This window comes from Symphalangus syndactylus, chromosome 14 (assembly GCF_028878055.3).
Source record: "Symphalangus syndactylus isolate Jambi chromosome 14, NHGRI_mSymSyn1-v2.1_pri, whole genome shotgun sequence".
Classification (NCBI taxonomy): Eukaryota; Metazoa; Chordata; class Mammalia; order Primates; family Hylobatidae; genus Symphalangus; species Symphalangus syndactylus.
In genome coordinates, this window is record NC_072436.2 from 117,392,556 (window position 1) to 117,413,908 (window position 21,353).

The window sequence follows — 21,353 nt, forward strand, 5'->3', positions numbered from 1 at the left end:
CTACCAAAATAAAATAAATACCTAAATAAATGGAACTCATTGTCAGTTGGAAGCTGCGAGATCTGCCGCTCTGTGTGTGGTGCCAGCGTCGCTATCATGGTGGCCGCCAGTCCCCCGGGGCCTAAGGCCCCAACCCCGTGCATATGCCCAGGATTTTCTCTCTGATGCTTTCTGCATCTTCTCCATGTCCATGGTGTTCTGACACTTGACAAGGGGAGCCTGGGGGCCACTGATGATTCCCTGGCTTGGCACCCTCTGGGCTCATGCCACCTTAGGAATGATGGATGCCCTCACTGGGACAACTTCGTGGATGACCTTATTCCCGTGAGCTGGGTGGCTTAAAACAACAGAAATGAGTCCTATCACAGTTCTGGGGGCTGGAAGTCTGAAGTCAAGGTGAACATTCCCTCGAAGGCTTGGCGGGCGGTCCCACTTTACCTCTTCCAGCTTCTGGGGGCTCCGGGGGCTCCTCGTGGCAGCGTCACCCCAGTCTCTGCCCCATCTTCACAGGCCGTGTCCTCTGTGCCTCTCCTCTGTCTCTTATACTCCTGTCATCGGCTTTAGGGCCACCTGGATAATGCAGGATGGTCTCATCTCAAAATCCTTCATGACATCCGCAGAGACCCTTTTCCACATAAGGCCTGCCTGGGGCTTATCTGTGTTTTTAGGAGGGTCTCATTCAAGCCAGTACACAAACTGTAACCAAAAATACCAGCCTGGCCCACATGGGGCAACCCCGTCTCTACTAAAAATACAAAAATTGGCCAGGTGCGGTGGCGCACGCCTGTAATCCCAGCATTTTGGGAGGCCACAGTGGGTGGATCACCTGAGGCCAGGAGTTTGAGACCAGCCTGGCCCACGTGGCAAAACCCCGTCTCTACTAAAAATACAAAAATTACCCGGGTGTGGCGGCACACACCTGTAATCCCAGCTACTTGGGAGGCTGAGGCAGGAGAATCCGTTAAACCCAGGAGGCGGAGCTTGTGGTGGCGCGAGATCACACCACTGCACTCCAGCCTGGGTGACAGAAGGAGACTCCGTCACAAAAAAATTAATTAGGTCGAGCGCGATGGCTCACGCTTGTAATCCCAGCACTTTGGGAGGCCGAGGCGGGCGGATCATGAGGTCAGGAGATTGAGACCATGGTGAAACCCCGTCTCCACTAAAAATACAAAAAATTAGCCGGGCATGGTGGCGGGCACCTGTAGTCCCAGCTACTCGGAGAGGCTGAGGCAGGAGAATGGCGTGAACCCGGGAGGCGGAGCTTGCAGTGAGCCAAGATTGCGCCACTGCACTCCAGCCTGGGTAACAGAGCGAGACTCCGTCTCAAAAAAAAAAAAAAATTAATTAATTGGCCATGTGCAGTGGCTCACGCCTGTAATCCCAACACTTAGGGAGGCTGAGGTGGGCGGATCATGAAGTCAGAAGTTTGAGACCAACCTGACCAACATGGTGAAACCCCGTCTCTACTAAAAATACTAAAATTAGCCAGGCATGGTACAGCGCGCCTGTAATCCCAGCTACTCGGGAGGCAGGAGGCTGAGGCAGGAGAATCGCTTGAACCGGGGAGGCGGAGGTTGCAGTGACGTGAGATTGCGCCATTGCACTCTAGCTTAGGTAACAGAACGAGACTCCATCTCAAATAATAATAATAATAAATTAAGGTGGCTCCCAGTCACATTTCCGTTGCTTTACTGAGAGAGACGGGGCCTCCCAGGATGCAGCCGTGCATGGCCTGGGTGACGGGTGCCCGTGCAGACCTGGCTCTGTTGACTCCCCAGCCGCCGTCGGTTCCCTGTCTTGCTTCGACTTCTCTGGAGCACAAGTCCGTGCGCTCCTGTTAAAGCCATCACCTCCCGCCCGCGGGCATGCACCCAGCTGAATGATTCTTCAAAGAAACTGTTTGCATCTGTTTTAAGCTTGTCTCCTTGGGAACCTGCAAGTCTTAGAGCCCACTGGCTTGAAGGCAGATGCCTTTCATGGAGGCGGCAGGAAGAGCCTGACATCCAGGCAGGGCCAAAGAAGGAAAACCACTCAACAGGAGAGCTGGGGGGACGAGACACCAGACAGACCCACAGAGCCACTTTCACCCTCTCCTGCAGCTGGAGGGAGACCGCTGGGGCCTCGCCGTCTCTCCGGATGGGTTGCTTGTGGAGGAAGACCTTGTCTTTCTTCCTCGTTTTTGTGCCTATATATCTACATGGGGCTTCATCGCAGGCAGCCGCCCCAGTGGGGCCCAGGAAACCGTTTCTCGAGAGGCTCCGTAGACTGGAGGAACAGGCAAGTTACACCCTGACATGGCGCGGTCGGGTTTTTAAATTGGCAGCAGATGGAAGACAGATGTGACAGAAGCAGAGTGGTAAACATCAGGGCTTGGCGGACACGAACACAGCGTGTGACGCTCTTACCATCCGTGGAGATTATTTCACCCGCGGATGGACACCAGGGAAGAGCTGAGCTGGGCTCCGCTCACACAGGACACAAGCCTCGTAACATGTGGCGGTCAGGTGGGGCCAGGGGCTAGAAGAGGGTCTGGAAGGAAGTTGGGGGAACTGGGGGCCATGGGGGCCAGGTAGTGTCATGAGTGGAAACTGGGAGGTCACAGGTCAGCCTTGAGGCAGAGGGTGTGGACAGCCTCCCGGACTCCCACGCGGGGTCCATGGACAGTTCCGGAGTGCCATGTGCCTGTCGGGCCTGCGCTGGGTGCTTCCTGTTTGGGCCTTGTAAAGCGCTCGTGAGGCCACCTTGCCGTCCCCCGCTCACAGGCAGGAGCTGGAATCACGGGGGGAAGTGACTTGCTGGTGGTTATGGGGTAAGCGCTGGGGATCAGAGCCCCAGCTGTGGGCCTGGAGTCCACACCCCACGTGGTGCAGCTGCATGGCCTGGGTTCAGTCCTTGGCATCCACCACATCTCACGGCATTGCAGTGGGGATCAAATCGGTGGGCAGAGAGCCAGTGCTGGCCGTGGGCCGGGCACGCAGCCACTGCTCCCAACGTGAGAGGGCAGAGCCTTTCCCGTCCCTCCCAGCCGGCCCGGCCCGCCCCATCATCACCATGTCCTCCTTACAGTTCCGGAGATTCCAGGAGGTGACCTGGACACACCTGCAGAGCATCGCCAGCAACTACAACGTGTCCTACGATGTTGACGCCCGGTTCCGGAGCCTGGCGGAAGAGAGCCGGGCTGTGGCTCAGGCAGTCAACCGGTCACAGGCCTCGGTGCAGGGGGAGCTGGCGCAGCTCAAGGCCTGGGTGAGGAAGACGCAGCGCCGAAGCCGGAAAGTAGACACGCGGCTGCGGACCTTGGACCTCGCCCTGGGCGAGAGGAGCCAGCAGCGGGCCCAGGAGAGGAAGGCGCAGAAGGCCCAGAGGGATGTCCTGCGGGACTCACTGGCACGCCTGGAGGGCCTCATCCACAGCCAGGGCGCCAGGCTGGCTGCTCTGGAGGGGCGGCTGCCCGTGGCCCACCCTGGCACTGCAGCCCTCGGGCCGACCCTGGTCCCAACCCCAACCCAGCCTGAGGAGCTGGGCCCGAGCTCCCTGACGCTTCAGAGGGACAGGCAGGAGCTGCGAGCTGCATCTGAGCACAGGGGCCCCCCGCAGGACTCCTCAGCCCCTCTCCATGGGAGGCAGGAGCCCCCAGCCTCAGGCAGCCATCGGGTACTCAGTGGGACGGCCACAGCCCCAAGAGACCCTCGGCAGCAGGCATGGTCCCCCCAGGGACCAGGAGAGAGTAAGTACCACCAGCTCCCAGTTCATGGCCAAGCTTCCCTCCAGCTCCTCCTTAGACCAGGCCCCCCATAAAAGGCTTCTCAAAAGAGATTCACTTAGGGGCTGGGAGATGGGGAGAGGGTCTTGGATCATCCGGGGGGCCTGCCATCATCACAGAGGCTTTCTAAGGGGAGGCAGGAGGAACACAGAGGAGGGCACGAGGGCAGAAGCAGAGGTGGCAGGATGCGCAGACAAGGAGGCCCCACGCCGAGGGGTGCAGGCGCCTCTGGAAGCTGGAAAGGGCGGGAGATGGTTTCTCCTGGAGCCGCCAGAGGAACCAGCCCCGCCCACACCTGATTTGAGCCCTGGGAGACCGTGTTGGCCTTGTGACCTCCAGAAACGTTTAACACTAAACCTGTGCTGTTGTGAGTCATGAAATTTGCAGAGATTCCCTGGCAGCGAGGGGCGCTGGCTCAGCTGGTGCGGAGACTCCCTGGCAGCGAGGGGCGCTGGCTCAGCTGGTGCGGAGACTCCCTGGCAGCGAGGGGCGCTGGCTCAGCTGGGTGGGCCAACAGCTAGGGCTCCCAGCGGGACCCCACCACTCCCGAGTATGGCCCTCACGTTCCGTCTGCCCGCCTGTGGAACTGGGGTGATCCCATCAAGAGGGTGAAGGAGACGCTGCAGGGGAGCCATCGGCAGGGCCAGCGCAGAGTCAGTGCTCCGTGAAGGGTGGCAGCTGGGAGTGGGAGGCCCGGCGTCCACAGCACGAGTGCTTCTGGATGCTCCTGCTCGGCCTCCTGCAAGGGGCTGACCCTCCTCCTCTGTTTCTAGTTTGCGGCGTGGGCCCCACCCTCGTTTTCCCAAACGCCTCCACCAAGAACGTGGTCTTCCTCAGCCCTGGCTTCGTCACTGCCCTGCGAGCCCTGTCCTTCTGCAGCTGGGTCCGCACGGCCTCCGGCCACCTGGGCACCCTCCTGTCCTACGCCACCGAGGACAATGACAACAAGCTGGTGCTGCACGGCCGAGACTCCCTGCTGCCTGGATCCATCCACTTCGTGATCGGGGACCCGGCCTTCAGGGAGCTGCCCTTGCAGCCGCTGCTGGACGGCCAGTGGCACCACATCTGTGTCATCTGGACGTCCACCCAGGGCAGGTACTGGCTCCACGTGGATCGCAGGCTGGTGGCCACAGGCTCCCGCTTCAGGGAGGGCTATGAGATCCCCCCCGGAGGGTCCCTCGTGCTGGGTCAGGAACAAGACAGCGTGGGGGGCGGATTTGACAGCTCCGAGGCCTTCGTGGGGAGCATGTCTGGCTTGGCTATCTGGGATCGGGTGCTGGTTCCCGGGGAAGTTGCAAACCTTGCCATCAGGAAAGAATTCCCGACAGGTGCCATCCTGACGCTGGCCAATGCTGCACTGGTAGGCGGATTCGTGCAGAGGGCCAAGTGCACCTGCCTGGAACGCTGTCCCTGAGGCTGAGCCGCACAGGGGTTGAGGCCAGCAAGAGGGGCATGCCCCCATCCACATTCTGCCACCGCCCCCTGCCAGCACATTCTACAAAGGCCACCCCCACCCGTCCTGGCTGTGCACACCTGTGCCCTCACATAGGGGTGCCTGTTCTATCTTAGGGGGTGGGGAGGTGGACAGGGATTGAGCAGGGACAGAGAGAGCCTGGGGTCAAGGTGGCCCACAAGCCCTTGTTTCTTCCGTCACCATGGCGTTCTTACTTCCTGCACTTTCTTCCTTATCTTTTTTTTTTTTTTTTTTTTTTTTTTTTTTTTTTGAGACAGCGTCTCACTCTGTCTCCCAGGATGGAGGGCAATGGCATGATCTTGGCTCACTGCAACCTCCGCCTCCCAGATTCAAGCAATTCTCATGCCTCAGCCTCCTGAGTGTCTGGGATTACAGGCGCACGCCACCACGCCTGGCCCCTTCCTCCCTCCCTCCCTTCTTCCTTTCCTTTCCCGTTCCCTCCCTCCCTCCCTCCATTCCTTCCTTCCTTCTTCCTCTTTCGCTCTCTCTTCTCTCTTTATCTCTCTCTCTTTCTTCCTGATAGAGTCTTACGCTGTCGCCCAGGCTGGAGTACAGTGGCACAATCATAGCGCACTGCAGCCTCAACCTCCCGGGCTCAGCTGATCCTCCCACATCAGCCTCCTGAGTAGCTGGGACTATAAGCACACACTACCGCGCCTGGCTGAAAATTTTTTATTTCTTTTTTCTTTTCTTTTTTTTTTTTTTTAAGATGCGGTCTTGCTCTGTTGCCCAGGCTGGAATGCAGTAGTGCAATCTCAGCTCACTGCAACCTCCACCTTTTGGGATAAAGCGATTCTCCTGCCTTAGCCTCCCAAGTAGCTGGGACTATAGATGTGCACCACCATGCCCAGCTCTAATGTTTGTATTTTTAGTAGAGACGGGGTTTCACCCTGTTGGCCAGGCTGGTCTCGAACTCCTGACCTCAGGTGATCCACCTGCCTCGGCCTCCCAAAGTGCAGGCGTGAGCCACTGTGCCTGGCCCAGGCAATGCTTTTAAAACAACTTTATTGGGCCAGGTGTGGTGGCTCACACCTGTAATCCCAGCACTTTGGGAGGCTGAGGCGGGTGGATCACGAGGTCAGGAGTTCAAGACCTGCCTGGCCAAGATGGTGAAACCCCATCTCTACTAAAAATACAAAAATTAGCTTGGCATGGTGGTGGGCACCTGTAATCCCAGCTACTCGGGAGGCTGAGGCAGAGAATTGCTTGAACCCAGGAGGTGGAGGTTGCAGTGAGCCAAGATCGTGCCACTGCACTCCAGCCCAGGTGACAGAGCGAGACTCTGTCTCAAAAAAACAAAACAAAACAAAACAAAAAAATAATAAAACAACTTTATTGGCTTGGCACAGTGGCTCACGCCTGTAATCCTAACACTTTGGGAGGCAGAGGTGGGTGGATCGCTTGAGTCCAGGAGTTTGAGACCAGTCTGGTTAACATGGCGAAACCCCATCTCTACTAAAAAAAAAAAATACAAAAAAAATTAGCCAGGTGTGATGGCACATGCCTGTAGTTCCAGCTTCTCGGGAAGCTGAGGTGGGAGAATCACTTGAGCCTGGGAGGTTGAGGCTGCAGTGAGCCGAGATCGCGCCACTGCACTCCAGCCAGGGCAACCGGAGTGAGACCCTGTCTCAAAAAACAAAACAAAACAAAACCTTATTGAGGTAAAATTTGCATATCATAAAATTCGCGTTTCAAGCATATAGTTCAAAGATTTGTAGTGAATTGACGGAGTTGTACAGCCATCGTCACAACCCAGTTTTAGGACCTTTCTGTTCCCTTCCTTAAAAAGTGTAGCAATTGCTCCTGGGTGCCCTGCGCCCTCCGCAGCCTCTGGCAGCCACCCATCTGTTTTCTGTCTCTATGGATTTGCCTGTTCTGAACAGTGCATATAAATAAACTAAAAGAAATTGTCTGTGTCTGGCTTTCTTTAATTAGCACAAGGTTTTCAAGCTTCGTCCACGCTGCGGTGTGTCTCAGCATTTCATCTGTGTTGTTGCCAAAACATGCCGCGTTGTATGGATGAACCACATTTCGTTTATCCGTTCATCCGCTGGTGGACATCTGGGTTGTTTCCAGTTGGGGTTACTGCGGATAAAGTTGCTCTGAGCACCCTCAGACGGGTCTTTATGTGGGCGTTTTTTTCGCTTTGGTGGATACCTAGCAGTAGAATTGCTGGTCGTATGGTAAATTCATGTCTAGGCTTCCTTTTTTTTTGAGACAGAGTTTCACTCTTGTCGCCCAGGCTGGGGTTAATGGCGCTATCTCAGCTCACTGCAACCTCCGCCTCCCGGGTTCAAGCCATTCTCCTGCCTCAGCCTCCGAAGTAGCTGGGATTACAGGCGTGCGCCCTCACACCCGGCCCACGTCTAGGCTTTCAGAGAAACTGCCCAACTGTTTTCCAAAGTTGCTGCACCATTTTTCATTTCCACCAGCAATCTATGAAGGTTCCTGTTTCTCCACATCCTTGTCCAGACTTGGTTTTGTCTTTTCTTTCTTTCTTTTTTTTTTTTTTTTTTTGAGACGGAGTCTCACTCTGTTGCCCAGGCTGGAGTGCAATGGCGCAATCTCGGCTCACTGCAACCTCTGCCTCCCAGGTTCAAGCAATTTTCCTGCCTCAGCCTCCCGAGTAGCTGGGATCACAGATGCTGCCACCACCACGCCCGGCTAATTTTTTTGTATTTTTAGTAGAGACCGGGTTTCACCATGTTGGCCAGGCTAGTCTTGAACTCTTGACCTCAGGTGATCTACCTGCCTCGGCCTCCCAAAGTGCTGGGATTATAGGCATGAGCCACCGTGCCCAGCCTCTCTTTTTGATAATTTTTTTTTTAATTCCAAATCATGGCAGGGTAAAAACAAAATTTGCACTGACCCTTAGAACAGACTTGTACTGAAGTTTCAGTCTGGTGTAGATTGACTTCATAACCTTGGAGATTCCCAAGAACGGCCCAAACACAAGATCTCCAAGAATCAGAAAGTCAGCTGGTACAGACAGGAGAAAGCGCCGCGTGGGGTGGGGTGGGGCAGAGGAGGCGCCCAAAACCCCTGACTGAGAGAACAGGCCTGGTTCTCAGAATTCGCCAATCCCTCCCATTCTCCTTCTTCCTATTTGAAAAGTGAGGAGGCCAAGGAGAGAGGTCCCACAGCCTTCACTAGCAGATCCACAAGGGCCCCAAGCTTCTCCGCCCAGCGCGTAGGTGGTTTCAGCTCTGCGGATGCCTGGGCCTTGCCCAGCTGTTGCCGTGGGGAAGGTGCCCTAAGTCAGTCGCTGGAGTCTCCTAGCAACGTCTCCGCAGAGCAGCCTGTGGACCCCAGCTGGACCCCAGCAATTCTGGGCTTTCGGGTCAAGATCCCCCAGCCCACCTCCCCCGGCGCTACCTGTGCGTGACTCAAGGTCAGAGATGGGATTTTAGAGCTGGAAAGCCCCGCGGATGGCCGGCGTGACAGTTCCCTGAGTCACTCACCGAGTTCTGCTTCTGCACGACAGTGTCTAACTCTATGGACGGCAGCTGCTTCCCAAACCTCTTGCCTTCCCCAGCCTCCTCAGACACTTTCTGGAACGCCCTTGCTCCACCCCACTCTGCTTTTGAGGAAGGAGCCATAGGACGTCTTTTTTGGGGGAAAGATTGGTCATTCGGGTCACAAATATTTCTTGTGACAGTGATGTCCTTAGTACAGTTGTCTTGCCCAGGGTCCCAAGAAGGGGAACTGGGGCAGGGCTTTGAGACAAAGGCTCTAGTGGCCCCCAGATGAGTGCAGAGGTGGGGCGGGAAGGAAGCTTCCAGGCCCTGGGGTCCCAGCCCCTCCCCAGCTTGCGGGTGCTTCCAGCGCCCTGGAGGACCAAGATGTAGCCAGGCCACAGCGGTATTCAGCTGCATGGCCACAGAATCTAAGCCTCAGGGACTCGGCAGAGGTGGGCATTCAGGATGCTTCTCGGGGAGGACTCAGCTCACTCCAGGTGGGAGAACAGCAGAGCGAGGGCTTGGACTTGGGGGTGTGGGGGCAGCTTGGGGATTGTGGGGATTTGGGGCCTGTCTCGGGTTTGGAGCAGGGCTGTCTGGGCATCCATCTCAGGTGGCTCAGCAACCCTGCTGGGAGCAGCAACAAAGCCACCTGCTCTTTTCTTTTTTCCTTTTTCATCATATTTTTTGCTCTTTCTCAGCAGAATCACACCTGTGCATTTTGAGGTGTGAACCACACCCACCTCCAAGGCCCACCGAATCCCACCTTTCACCAAGTGTGTTACGTTTCTGGGTGAGGAGGACAAACCACACACAACACAGACAGAAAACCCACAGGGGCCCTTGTCTTGCTGAGGAAGTCAGTTCCCGACAAGGAGCCCGTCCCCCACCCTACCCACCCCCGGCCCGTTCCTCTTCTGAGACGGCCACTTGTCCCAGCAAAGGACACACTCAGGTCCCTGGGCTGAGAAGGATGGCCTTGGGGACCTGGCTCCCCCTCCCCAGTGTGACCCCTTCTTCCCAAGCTCTGTTCTTGTGGGTTCTGCATGCAGCCCCACCATGCCTCACTCCAGCACTGTGCTCAGCTCTCTGCCCACCTGGGTATCTTCATCCAAACCCTCCTCAACCCACAAGACCCAAGTCCACTCCTACTGCGTCAGGTAGCACAATGCCTGCCTCTGAGGAGCCCGGGGGGGGGGGGACCCGTCCCACCTCTGAACCCCCGTCAGTCCTTGACTCAAAGCATTTGAGAGCAAGAGTTTTGAAATCAAACTAACCCAGGTTCAACACCTGCCTGCTTGTGGGAAGCCTTGGAAGAGTCAGCTTCATTTTCATCTTTAACGCTGTCCTGTATGACATGGGGGTGCAATGCCCTTGTCACCGTCCCTCAAAAGAGCAAAGCCAGCCAGGCATGGTGGCTCACACCTATACTCCCAGCACTTTGGGAGGCTGAGGCGGGTGGATCACTTGAGGTCAAGAGTTCAAAACCAGCCTGGCCAACACGGTAAAACCCCATCCCTACCGAAATTACAAAAAATTAGCCAGGCTTGGTGACGCGCACCTGTAATCCAAGCTACTCAGGAGACTGAAGCAGGAGAATCGCTTGAACCCGGGAGGCAGAGGTTGCAGTGAGCCAAGATCATGCCACTGCATTCCAGCCTGGGTGACAGAGCGAGACTCCGTCTCAACAACAAAACAAAGCAAAAAAAGCACAAAACCAGGGCACACCCATGAGAAAAATATCTTTTTTCAAAGAATGTTCTTCATGGTATTTCAGAAAACATATTGTAGTGTAATCAGTGGGGAATTCAAAACCCTGTCAGATTTCCTTCCTCTTATTTTGGGCTTAGTTTTGGTCTTATTTTGGTATCAGGGAGGGAGGGTTCCATTATCTTCTCAGCTTTAGAGGCTCTGAGGAACTTTTTTTAAAATTTTTTTTAGAGAAGGAGTCTCGCTTTGTCGCCCAGGCTGGAGTGCAGTGGCGTGATCTCGGCTCACTGCAATCTCCGCCTCCTGGGTTCACGCCATTCTCCTGCCTCAGTCTTCCGAGTAGCTGGGATCTCAGGTGCCTGCCACTGCGCCCGGCTAATTTTTTTTTTTTTTTTTTTTGTATTTTTAGTAGAGATGGGGTTTCACCGTGGTCTCGATCTCTTGATCTCGTGATCCACCTGCCTCGGCCTCCCAAAGTGCTGGGATTACAGGCGTGAGCCACCACACTCAGTCAGCTTTATTTATTATTTTTAAACTTATAGGTTCAGGGATACCTGTACAGGTTTTTTCTATAGGTAAACTCATGTCATGGGGGTTTGTTGTACACATAATTTCCCCACTCAAGTACTAAGCCTGGTACCTGATGGTTACTTTGTTTTGTTTTTGAGAAGGAGTCCTGCTCTGCCGCCCGGGCTGGAGTGCAGCGGCACCATCTCCCTCTGCCTCCTGGGCTCAAGTGATTCTCGTGCTTCAGCTTCCCAAGTAGCTGGGATTACAGGCACATGCCACCACACCTAGCTAATTTTTGTGTTTTTAGTAAAGACAGGGTTTCACCATGTTGGCCAGGCTGGTCTTAAACTCCTGACCTCAAGTAATCCACCCACCTCGGCCTCCCAAAGTGCTGGGATTACAGGTGTGAGCCACCACACCTGGCCCAACATTTTGTTATTTTTTCTACTCCTCTCCCTCCTCCTGCCCTCCACCCTCTACCCTCCAATAGGCCTCAGTGTCTGTTTTTTTCCCTTTGTGTCCATGTGTTCTCGTCGTTTAGCTCCAACTTATGTGAGAACATGTGGTATTTGGTTTTCTGTTCCTGGGTCAGTTTACTAAGGATAATGGCCTCCAGCTCTACCCATGTTCCTGCAAAGGACATGGTCTCATTCTTTTTTACGGCTGCATAGTATTCCATGGTATACATGGACCACATTTTCTTTATCCAGTCCACCACTGATGGGCACTTAGATTGATTCCATGTCTTTGCTATTGTGAATAGTGCTGCAATGAACATACGCGTGTGTTTTTGGTTTTGCTTTTCTGAGAGAGAGTCTTGCTCTGTCACCCAGGCTGGAGTAAGGTGGTGCAATCTCAGCACACTGCAACCTCCACCTCCCGGATTCAAGCGATTCTCCTGCCTTAGCCTCCCAAGTAGCTCAGATTATAGGCGCCTGCAACCACACCTGGCTAATTTTTGTATTTTTAGTAGAGATGGGGTTTCACTATGTTGGCCAGGCTGGTCTCGAACTCCTGACCTCAAGTGATCTACCTACCTCAGCCTCCCAAGTGTTGGGATTACAGGTGTGAGCCACTGCGCCCGGCCTGCATGTGTTTTAATGACAGAACAATTTATATTCCTTTGGGCATACAGCCAGTAAGGGGATTGCTGGGTCAAATGTTAGTTTGGTTATCAACATTCAAAGCCTGAATTTTAAACAGGTGGTTGGGCTGGGGGCTCATATCTGTCAGCTCATTCACATTTAGCACCGGTCTCATCCCCAGTAGCTTTTCCAGGACAGAGACCTTCACCACGAAGCTTGAGTTTTCCCACTGCAAGCCTGGGCTTCCCAAGCATTTTACTTTTCTAAGGAAGGCATCCTGGAGAGGATACCTGGATAGACCGGGGAGCCTTCTCTGTGTCTCTCCCAGTGCTGTCTGGCATCAATTCATGGGCCACTTCTTTCGAGTAATTTGTCTGCACCTCTTGGGCCATGATTTCTGCCATCTTTTCTGGATTTGACGGGCCTGCCGGTGCTGCCTGTGAGAGGTCTTCCCATTCTGCTTGCTGCACTGTTTTAGTAAAACCAACACAGAACAGATGAGGCAAATGACCATCTGCAGTTTTGACAACCATATGAGCTTCGATCATGGTCTTTTTTTTTTTTTTTTTTCCATGAAAGCTGGTCAGGCTGTTTTTGCACCGAACATCCTCAGTAACTAGCTTGAATTTTCCAGATGCAACTTCACCATTCTGCAGATGAGCAGCACTGACTTCAAAAACACGGCCCTTGAGGCCATCAGGTGCAATTTTGGTTCCTGGCATCCCTATGCCTGGTGTTTTCCATACTCCTTATGCCAAGCACATCTGGCACTTTTGCCTCATGCCAATCTCTCTCAGACAATGGACCAACCTCTTTCTTCTTGGCTCCCTTCCTGCCACTTTGGTAAGGTGCTCATTCTTGCCCGCTGCGTGGTGGTGCAGAGAGCCCAGGACCAGGTGTTAACATTGCCATTTTCCCTCCCTCTCAGAGGCTGCTACTCATTATGATAATAGTCAGATTTTGAATTGTCCGAGTGTAAGCTGCAGACATCACAACACAAGGTCCCAAGTATTTCAGTATGTACCTCTTAAGATCGAGGAGCTTTCCTGACGTAACCACAATATGATGATCATGTGTGGGAGATTCACTATTGCTCTAACACTGTTAGCTCATACAGTGTATGTCCAATCTTTGCCAATTGTCTCAATCATGCCAGACCCATGTGAGGTTGTCTCCCAGCCTCTCTTTATCTCTTTCACAACACTGACATTGTGGAAGACGGCCTAGATGTTCAGCAGGCTGTCCCTCAAAGTGGGATTATCTGGTGTTTCCCCTTTATGAGTGGACTCAGGGTGAGCATGTTTTGCAGGAATGCTACGGAAGGGACGTTGTGTCCTTCCTGGTGCATCACATCAGGAGGCACACGATGCCACCTTATCCCATCACCAGCAATGCTGAACTGGGTTGCTTGGTTCAGGTGGCGCCTGCTAGGTTTCTTTTTTCCCTTTACCGTTAAGAAATGCTGACCCTGGGCTGGCCACGGTGCCTCATTCCTGTAATCCCAGCACTTTGGGAGGCCAAGGTGGGTGGATCACCTGAGGTCAGGAGTTCGAGACATGCCTAGCCAACATGGTGAAATCCCGTCTTTACTAAAAATACAAAAGTTAGGCCAGGCGCTGTGACTCATGCCTGTAATCCCAGCAGTTTGGGAGGCCAAGGCAGGCGGATCACGAGGTCAGGAGATTGAGACCATCCTGGCTAAGATGGTGAAACCCGTCTCTACTAAAAATACAAAAAATTAGCCGGGCGTGGTGGTGGGCGCCTGTAGTCCCAGCTACTCGGGAGGCTGAGACAGGAGAATGGCGTGAACCCGGGAGGCGGAGCTTGCAGTGAGCCAAGATCGTGCCACTGCACTCCAGCCTGGGCAACAGAGCGAGACTCTGTCTCAAAAAAAAAAAAAAGAAAAAAACAAAAAGAAAAAAGAAAAATTAGCCAGGCGTGGTGGCAGGTGCCTGTAATCTCAGCTACTCGGGAGGCTGAGGCAGAAGAATCATTTGAACCCAGGAGGCAGAGGTTGCAGTGATCCAAGATAGCACCATTGCACTGCAGCCTGGGTGACAAGAGTGAAACTCCGTCTCAAAAAAAAAAAAGAAAGAAAGAAAAAGAAAAAAAATCGAACCATGGCCAGGCATGGTGGTTCATACGTGGAGTCCTAGCAACTCAGGAGGCTGAGGCAGGAGGATCCCTTGAACCCAAGAGGTCAATGCTGCAGTGAGCTATGATCTTATCATTGTACTTCAGCCTGGATGACAAAGTGAGACTGTGTCTCAAAAATTAAAAAATGATAATAATAATTTTAAAAAAAAGGCCGGGTACTGTGGCTCACGCCTGTAATCCTAGCACTTTGGGAGGCCGAGGCGGATGGATCACGAGGTCAGGAGATCGCGACCATCCTGGCTAACACGGTGAAACCCCATCTCTACTAAAAATACAAAAAATTAGCCAGGCGTGGTGGCGGGCGCCTGTAGTCCCAGCTACTCGGGAGGCTGAGGCATGAACCCGGGAGGCAGTGAGCCGAGATTGCGCCACTGCACTCCAACCTGGGCGACAGAGCGAGACTCCAAATATCAACTTTTTAAAAGGAAGAGGATGAGGCATAAAATATAAAGAGTTTACTCTAGAGGCTAAGGTGGAAGGATCATTTGAGGTCAGAAGTTTCAGAACAGCCTGGGCAACACACTGTGAGCTCCACGGCAAAAATGAGCCGGGTGTGGTGGCGCAGGCCTGTGGTCCCTGTTGCTCCAGAGGCTGAAGCAGGAGGATGGCTTGAGTCCAGGAGGTCAAGGCTGCACTGAGCTTTGACCGCACCACCGCACTCCAGCCTGGGCGACAGAGGGAGACCCTGTCTCAAAATAAATAAATAAATGACCCAAACGGTGGGGACAGGGTGTGGGCTGATGTAAAGTTGTCAAGAATTCTCTTTGGTTTATGGAAATACCATTGATTAGTGATGGGCTGTGCACTGGTGCGGATACAGGGTCTGGGCGGCTATTTGGCCAATTCACAGCTATCTGCGCAGTAGGCGGCACTTTCCAGGGGCGACCCTCCTGTACTGTCTCTGGGGCGTGACCGTTGAAGAGGATTCGCTTTCTGCTCTTTTCTCATTAGGCGGGAGGACCCTCCGGGGCTGCCTGGAGGAAGCCTCCACTCCGACCCTCGCCCGAGTGCCTACTGCGAGGGCGGATGCATACTTCGGGACTTCCAATTTCATCCTTCACGTCTTTAGCTGCCGCCTATGGCAAGGAAGGGCCTGCCCTCGCCCCTGCCTCCCTCCTCCCTTCCCCACCGCGGCTCCGTCACGATCGGCGCGGGCGACCGGGGCTGGGGGAGCCCCTCCAGCCGGCTCCTGCCCTCAGGCCCCGGGCGCTTCCCTCGCCCCGACTCCCGGGGCCGAGGTCCCGGGGGCGGCCATTCGCCTCCCAAGCACTCGGCGCTCAGCCCCACGGGGCCGCCTTTGCAGTCGCGTGGGCAGAACGCGGTCCTCGAGGCCGCGGCGATTCTCTAGGGCGGGCGGCGCCAAGACCCGCGGGGAGCGCGGCTCCCATGAGCCCCCGCGCGACCGGGCCTCAGTGGGTGCCGTTGCAGGTCACGTGGTCGCCGTCGCTCATCATGTGGGCCCGTCGCGCGTCACGTGGCTGCCATCGCCTGTCACGTGGCCGCCGGCGCGGGTCACGAGAACAAACACCGGGGCAACCGGCGCTTCCCGGCCGGTGTCGCTCCGCGGCGGGCCATGGCCAACGTCTCTAAGAAGGTGTCGTGGTCCGGCCGGGACCGGGACGACGAGGAGGCGGCGCCGCTGCTGCGGAGGACGGCGCGGCCCGGCGGGGGGACGCAGCTGCTGAACGGGGCTGGGCCCGGGGCTGCGCGCCAGGTGAGGCCGGGTAGGGCGCAGGCGGGGAAACTGAGTCCTCGTGCGCCCCGCAGCCCGCGCCCTCGTGAGCCTCCTGGCGGCGCCGCGTATCCCGGTCCTGGAGGCGACCGAGGCGCGGGGGACTCGGGAACGCGCCCCGGGGCTCCTCGGCGGGGCGGGGCTGGCGGGGGCGCCTGGGGTCCGGAGTCTTCGGAGGCAGCGCCGGGCTGGGTGGCCGGGAGGGCTGGGTAAGCAGGCGGATCTCGCCGGACCCCGCGGAATGTGGGGCGCTGAGGGGCGCCGGGGCAGCCTTGGCGCACGTTCATTCCCCCCGGTGTCCCCCCAAACTGGCCCTAAAGGGGTGCAAGTGGCTTTCTGTTCAGGCGACTTTTTAGAATTGTCATCCTACACGAGGAACTGATTTTGTTTGCGTTTTGACCCCCTGGGAGATGGGAACAGTTAAGATTGCAGCCGGGTCTCTTTCAGTGAGAATGACTGGGCGCCTTTATCTGCCATCTTTCTGTGTGGGGATCAGTCCCGACTTTCAGGTGATCTTGGGAGGGACGAGTGTTTGTACTCAGTCTCCCTTAGCACCGATATGAATTTGGAATGTGCAGGCAAACACAATAAGCAGCAAGTCAGAGGTTGGAATGCGTTCCGCATGTCACCCTGCAGCGTGCGTCTGAGCAGTGTTAAGGTGTGCAGAACCGTTACGGGTACATTTGTTTCCCTGTCTGCGTATTGTTTTAATTTTTTTTTTTTTTTGAGACGGAGTTTTACTGTAGTTGCCCAGGCTGGAGTGCAATGGCGCGATCTCGGCTCACGGCAACCCCCACCTCCAGAGTTTAAGTGACTCTCCTGCCTCAGCCTCCCAAATAGCTGGAATTACAGGCGTGCGCCACCGCGCCCGGCTAATTTTGTATTTTTAATAGAGACAGGGTTCCTCCCTGTTGGTCAGGCTGGCCTCGAACTCCCGACTTCAGGTGATACTCCCACCTTGGCCTCCCAAAGTGCTGGGATTACAGGCGTGAGCCACTGCGCCTGGCTGTATTGTGTTACTTTTGAGTTAATGAACCGTTTTGTTGATGGGTCTTAATCTGCTTTGCACTTATTCTTTACATTTTTTCTTGTGTAGTCCTTTAAACATTTGTCTTGTGCTTAAAGATTAGGAAGGACGGCCGGGCGCGGTGGCTCACATCTGTAATCCCAGCACTTTGGGAGGCCGAGGCAGGTGGATCATGAGGTCAGGAGATTGAGACCATCCTGGCTAATATGGTGAAACCCCGTCTGTACTAAAAATACAAAAAATTAGCCGGACTCGGTGGCGGGCGCCTGTAGTCCCAGACTCGGGAGGCTGAGGCTGGAGAATGGCGTGAACCCGGGACGCGGAGCTTGCAGTGAGTGGAGATGGCGCCACTGCATTCCAGCCTGGGCAACAGAGCCAGACTCCGTCTTAAAAAAAAAAAAAAAAAAGGTTAGGAAAGACACGAAAATCAGGCTGTTTCCACAGAACCTACATTTAGGTTTTCCCAATTCCTTAGAAATGCACCAGACAGAGAAGGTCAAAGTCTGCCTTTTGCTGATAAGAAGCAGCAGCTCAGCTCCCTTTGAAGTGGGCTGTCCTGCTCTCCGTGCTGTAGTCTGCATGAAAAGTGATCTGAAGGGGTTAATTTGAAGTGGTGGGGCCATGGGTGATTAGTTATTTGTGTGTATGCCTGTGTGTGTGTGTGTGTGTGTGTGTGTGTGTTTCTGTTTTAAAAGAAAGTAAGGCCAGGTGTGGTGGCTCATGCCACTTTGGGAGGCCAAGGTAGGGGAGGATCACTTGAGCCCAGAAGTTCAAGACCAGCCTGGGCAAAATAGTGAAACCCTGTCTCTAAAAAAAAAAAGCAAAATTAGCCAGGTGTGGTGATATGCATCTGTAGTCCCAGCTACTCGCTCGGGAGACTGAGGCAGAAGAGTCGTGTAAGCCCAGGAGGTTGAAGCTGCAGTGAGCTGCTTTTTTTTTTTTTTTTTTTGGAGGTAGTTTCTCACTCTTTTGCCCAGGCTGGAATTTGAGAACCTATCTTAAAAATTTTAAAAACATTTTTTTTTAATTAAAGAAATCTGAAGTTCACAAGGTAGAAGGAATAAACCAGCTTTAAGTGCTGAAAGGTAAAGATTGGGAACCTCGATGGAGGTTGAATTTGAGTTTCTCTTGGGACTGAATGTGCTTGGGGTTTCCTGTTTGTCTTTGCAAATAGAAGAGTTGATTTTTTGGGAAATAATCTGTCGATCTCTTAACCTTAGAAAGTATTCCCGGCTGTGCGTGGTGGCTCATGCCTGTAATCCCAGCACTTTGGGAGGCCGAGGCGGGTGGATCACCTGAGGTCAGGAGTTCGAGACCAGCCTGGCCAACATGGTGAAATCCCATCTCTACTGAAAATACAAAAATTAGCCGAGTGTGGTGGTGAGCGCCTGTAATCCTAGCTAGTCAGGAGGCTGAGGCAGGAGAATCGCTTGAACCCGGGAGGCGGAGGTTGCACTGAGCTGAGATCACACCATTGCCTGGGCAACAAGAACAAAACTCCATCTCAAAAAAAAAATTGTTTAAGTATTCCCTTAAAAGTCATTGTAAGCTTATTTGTTTGTTTGCATTTAATAATAGCAGATACCCTGCTTACAAGCAATTTAAAAAAATAGTTTATCGTGCACTTGCTCTGTGGCTGCCTGGGACGCAGGCACATAAAGCTGCTTCCTTCCTGCTGGAGACAGGCCCAGTGCCCTGTGCGGATGGTCTGCAGGGTGCCCGGGGCAGGAGCAGTCACAAGGCTTGGACTTGAAGAGCACAAGATCTTCAGGCAGGCGGACGGGTGGGAAAGGACAGAGGGAGTGTGTGTGTTTGGGATGTGCTGTGGAGCATGGAGGTCAGCCCTGCTGCGCACATGAGCAGGCTTTGAATTTGGCTCATCTCTAGGGGAGCCCATGGGAAGCTAGGACCCCATGCCTGAAGGGCCCCAGCCTTCCCCCGCAGACATACTGGAGAGGTGGAGTCTAGAGGCCAAGACGCCACCTCTTAGGCCAGGCGTCCTCGGAGGCCTTTGTGCTCTGAGCATTGGACTCGCCCAGGGTCTCCTGCAAGGCCTGTAGCCTCCGTGTTGCCCGGTTTTCCCATCTGCGAAAAAGTTAACACATGCGTAGCGCTGAGCACAGCGCCTGTCACAAACCATGCTCTGAAGAAACGTGAGTCGTGCCCGGTCGTGTTAAAACCAGCAACACAAGAGGGATTCGTGTTCGTTGTGACTTTCCTGCCCAACTTCCTGAGTAGCTACTGGATTTCTTGGTGCTGTTTTTCTGGGGGAGGGTCTGCTCTGACTGGTGGGCACAGCTCATAGTTAGGCTCAGGCGCACCCCAGTGTGGCCACAGACGGGGTACTGTAAGCTGCCCTTGGGTTCAAGGCCTCCAGAGCTGTTTTGAACTAAAATATCAACCCAGGCCATCCGCTGCCGACAGGACTGTTCCAGTGAACGTGAGAACTGGCCCTAGCTGCCTCCAGGCTCTTTAGGGTTTGTTGCAGGATTTTCAGGTTGGCCTGGTGGTGGTGTTGCCACCTCAACGTGGGCACAGCTGGCCAAACACTACGAGGTGGCTGCCCTGGGCAGGGCAGACTGTGGAGTGGCTTGTTGGAGGCTGGGTGCCAGCTGAAAGCCCAGGCCCTTCAGAGCCACCTGTGGGTTGCTGTTCCTGTTCTCAGGCCTGTCTTGCTTTGTGTGGCGTAGTGATGAATTGACAAAGCCAGTCACTGCTCATCTGGTGGTGCTGGGACAGGGCGAGGGTGAGGTCAGCCAGCCCTGGCCGTGTGTGGGCGGCAGGAAGCAGAACTCCTTGAGAACTGAGAGAGGGAAAGCGGCTGGAGCCAGAAACACTTGGGTCTCAGGGGGCGGTGAGGGGAGGCGGGTATTTGCAGGGCATCCCTGGGAACTCATGTTGGGATGCTCCACCTAAGACCCTGGCAGAGCAGGGGTCTGGGTTAGTGTGGACCTGTGTCCTGCCTGGGCACCCGGAGCCACAGACCGCAGCCTAAGAGAGAACTGGGGGCGCAGCGAGGCCATGGGGGAGGGTCTGGGGTCGTCCCCAGTGGCCCCTTGAGCTCTGCTCTACTTGAGGAAGTGCCCCTTGGTTCTTTTCTGGCCTCCAGGAAGTCCTCTGCCTGCCTGGGAGGGTTCCCCTGCTGTCGCTTGCCCTTCCCTGCCCTCCAGCATTGCTGTTCAGTGTCTGTCTTGCTTTAGGTCTCTGCCCTAACGCCATGGGGACACTGCGTGGACAGCAAAGGCCTCTCCTTGGTCTCTGTGGCCTTTGTATGTCACCTCGTTTCCTTTGACTGTAACCCCCATCCCCCCGTGGGGCAGCTGCTGTATCTTCTGTGCCTAGCGTCTAGCCTGGTCCTGGCAGCGCCCTGCTGAATGTTAGGGTGCAGTGCAGGCCGAGCAGAACAGCAAATGGTCTTTCATACGGCTTTAAGTTTTAAAAAAAACTGTGGTAAACAACACATACCATCAATTTACCGTTTTAAGCCGGGCATGGTGGTGCACGCCTCTCATACCAGCTACTTGAGAGGCCAAGGCGGAAGGATCACTTGAGCCCAGGAGTTAGAGAGCAGCCTGGGCAACATAGCAAGACCTTGTCTCTAAACAATATTTTGTTTAATTACCGTTTCATCATCTGTGAGTGCAGTCAGTAGGCTTGAGCGCGCTCATAGTGTTACACAACCCATCCCTTGCCGAACTGAAACCGCACCCATTCAACGCTGTCCCTCCTCCTGCCACCCAGCCCCCTGGTTGCCGTCCGCCTCAGCGGACCTGACGGCTTCAGGGCCCTCACGAGAGTGGACCGGTGGGGGCTGTCTTTTTCCGACTGGCTTACTTCACAGAGCACGGGGTCCTCTGGCCCGTTGTCCTGCAGCACGGGTCGGTGGTCGTTCCTCTTTATGGCTGAATTATTCCACTGTGGGGAGAGGCTGCATTTCCTTGACTCATCCATCGGCAGACACCGGGTGCTTCCGCATTTTGGTCATTGTCAACGGTGCTGCTGTGAACATGGCGTACAAATGGGACTTTCAGACGCTGCGTTTTATGTTTGTTTTTGGTTTTTGGTTTGTTTGTTTTTGGTTTTGTTTTTGACGGAGTCTCCCTCCGTCGCCCAGGCTGAAGTGCAGTGGTGTGATCTCAGCTTACCGTGACCTCTGCCTCTTGGGTTCAAGTGATTCTCCTGCCTCAGCCTCCTGAGTAGCTGGGATTACAGGCGCCCACCACCATGCCCGGCTAATTTTTGTATTTTTAGGAGAGTTGGGGTTTCGCTACGTTGGCCAGGCTGGTCTTGAACTCCTGACCTCAAGTGATCAGCCCACCTCAGCCTCCCAAAGTGCTGGGATGACAGACGTGAGCCACCTCACCTGACCCTGAGTTTTTTTATGTATTCTGAATATTAATCCCTTATCAGATATTAATTCCTTATCACGTTTGC

At 54.5% G+C, this 21,353-nt stretch overlaps 2 protein-coding genes across 7 annotated transcripts in view; both read left to right on the forward strand.

Moving 5' to 3' along the window:
• Nucleotides 1-1,765: 1,765 nt before the first annotated feature.
• On the forward strand, nt 1,766-6,111 carry PTX4 (pentraxin 4). Its single transcript, XM_055243145.2, has 3 exons — nt 1,766-2,280; nt 3,070-3,730; nt 4,540-6,111. The coding sequence occupies exons 1-3, from the start codon at nt 2,140-2,142 to the stop codon at nt 5,178-5,180; spliced, it is 1,443 nt and encodes a 480-aa protein (XP_055099120.1). The 5' UTR covers nt 1,766-2,139; the 3' UTR covers nt 5,181-6,111.
• A 9,535-nt stretch (nt 6,112-15,646) lies between these two features.
• CLCN7 (chloride voltage-gated channel 7) overlaps nt 15,647-21,353 on the forward strand; it is a 29,313-nt gene continuing 23,606 nt past the window's right edge. For 5 of the 6 annotated variants that reach the window (XM_063618419.1, XM_055243129.2, XM_063618421.1 and 2 more), the window contains exon 1: nt 15,657-15,874. In XM_063618419.1, the coding sequence (XP_063474489.1) occupies nt 15,734-15,874 (141 nt within the window). In that variant the 5' untranslated portion in view covers nt 15,657-15,733. Of the gene's footprint in view, nt 15,875-21,353 lie in introns of all 6 variants that reach the window. The other variant, XM_055243130.2, reaches the window with a different exon arrangement.

Bases quoted from the DNA above. Each gene is read 5' to 3' on its own strand.
- PTX4 (XM_055243145.2), top strand. From the start codon at position 2,140: ATGGGTTGCTTGTGGAGGAAGACCTTGTCTTTCTTCCTCGTTTTTGTG. The intron at 2,281-3,069 runs GCAAGTTACACC...TCCTCCTTACAG, and splicing joins TCCGTAGACTGGAGGAACAG to TTCCGGAGATTCCAGGAGGT. The intron at 3,731-4,539 runs GTAAGTACCACC...CTCTGTTTCTAG, and splicing joins CCCCCAGGGACCAGGAGAGA to TTTGCGGCGTGGGCCCCACC.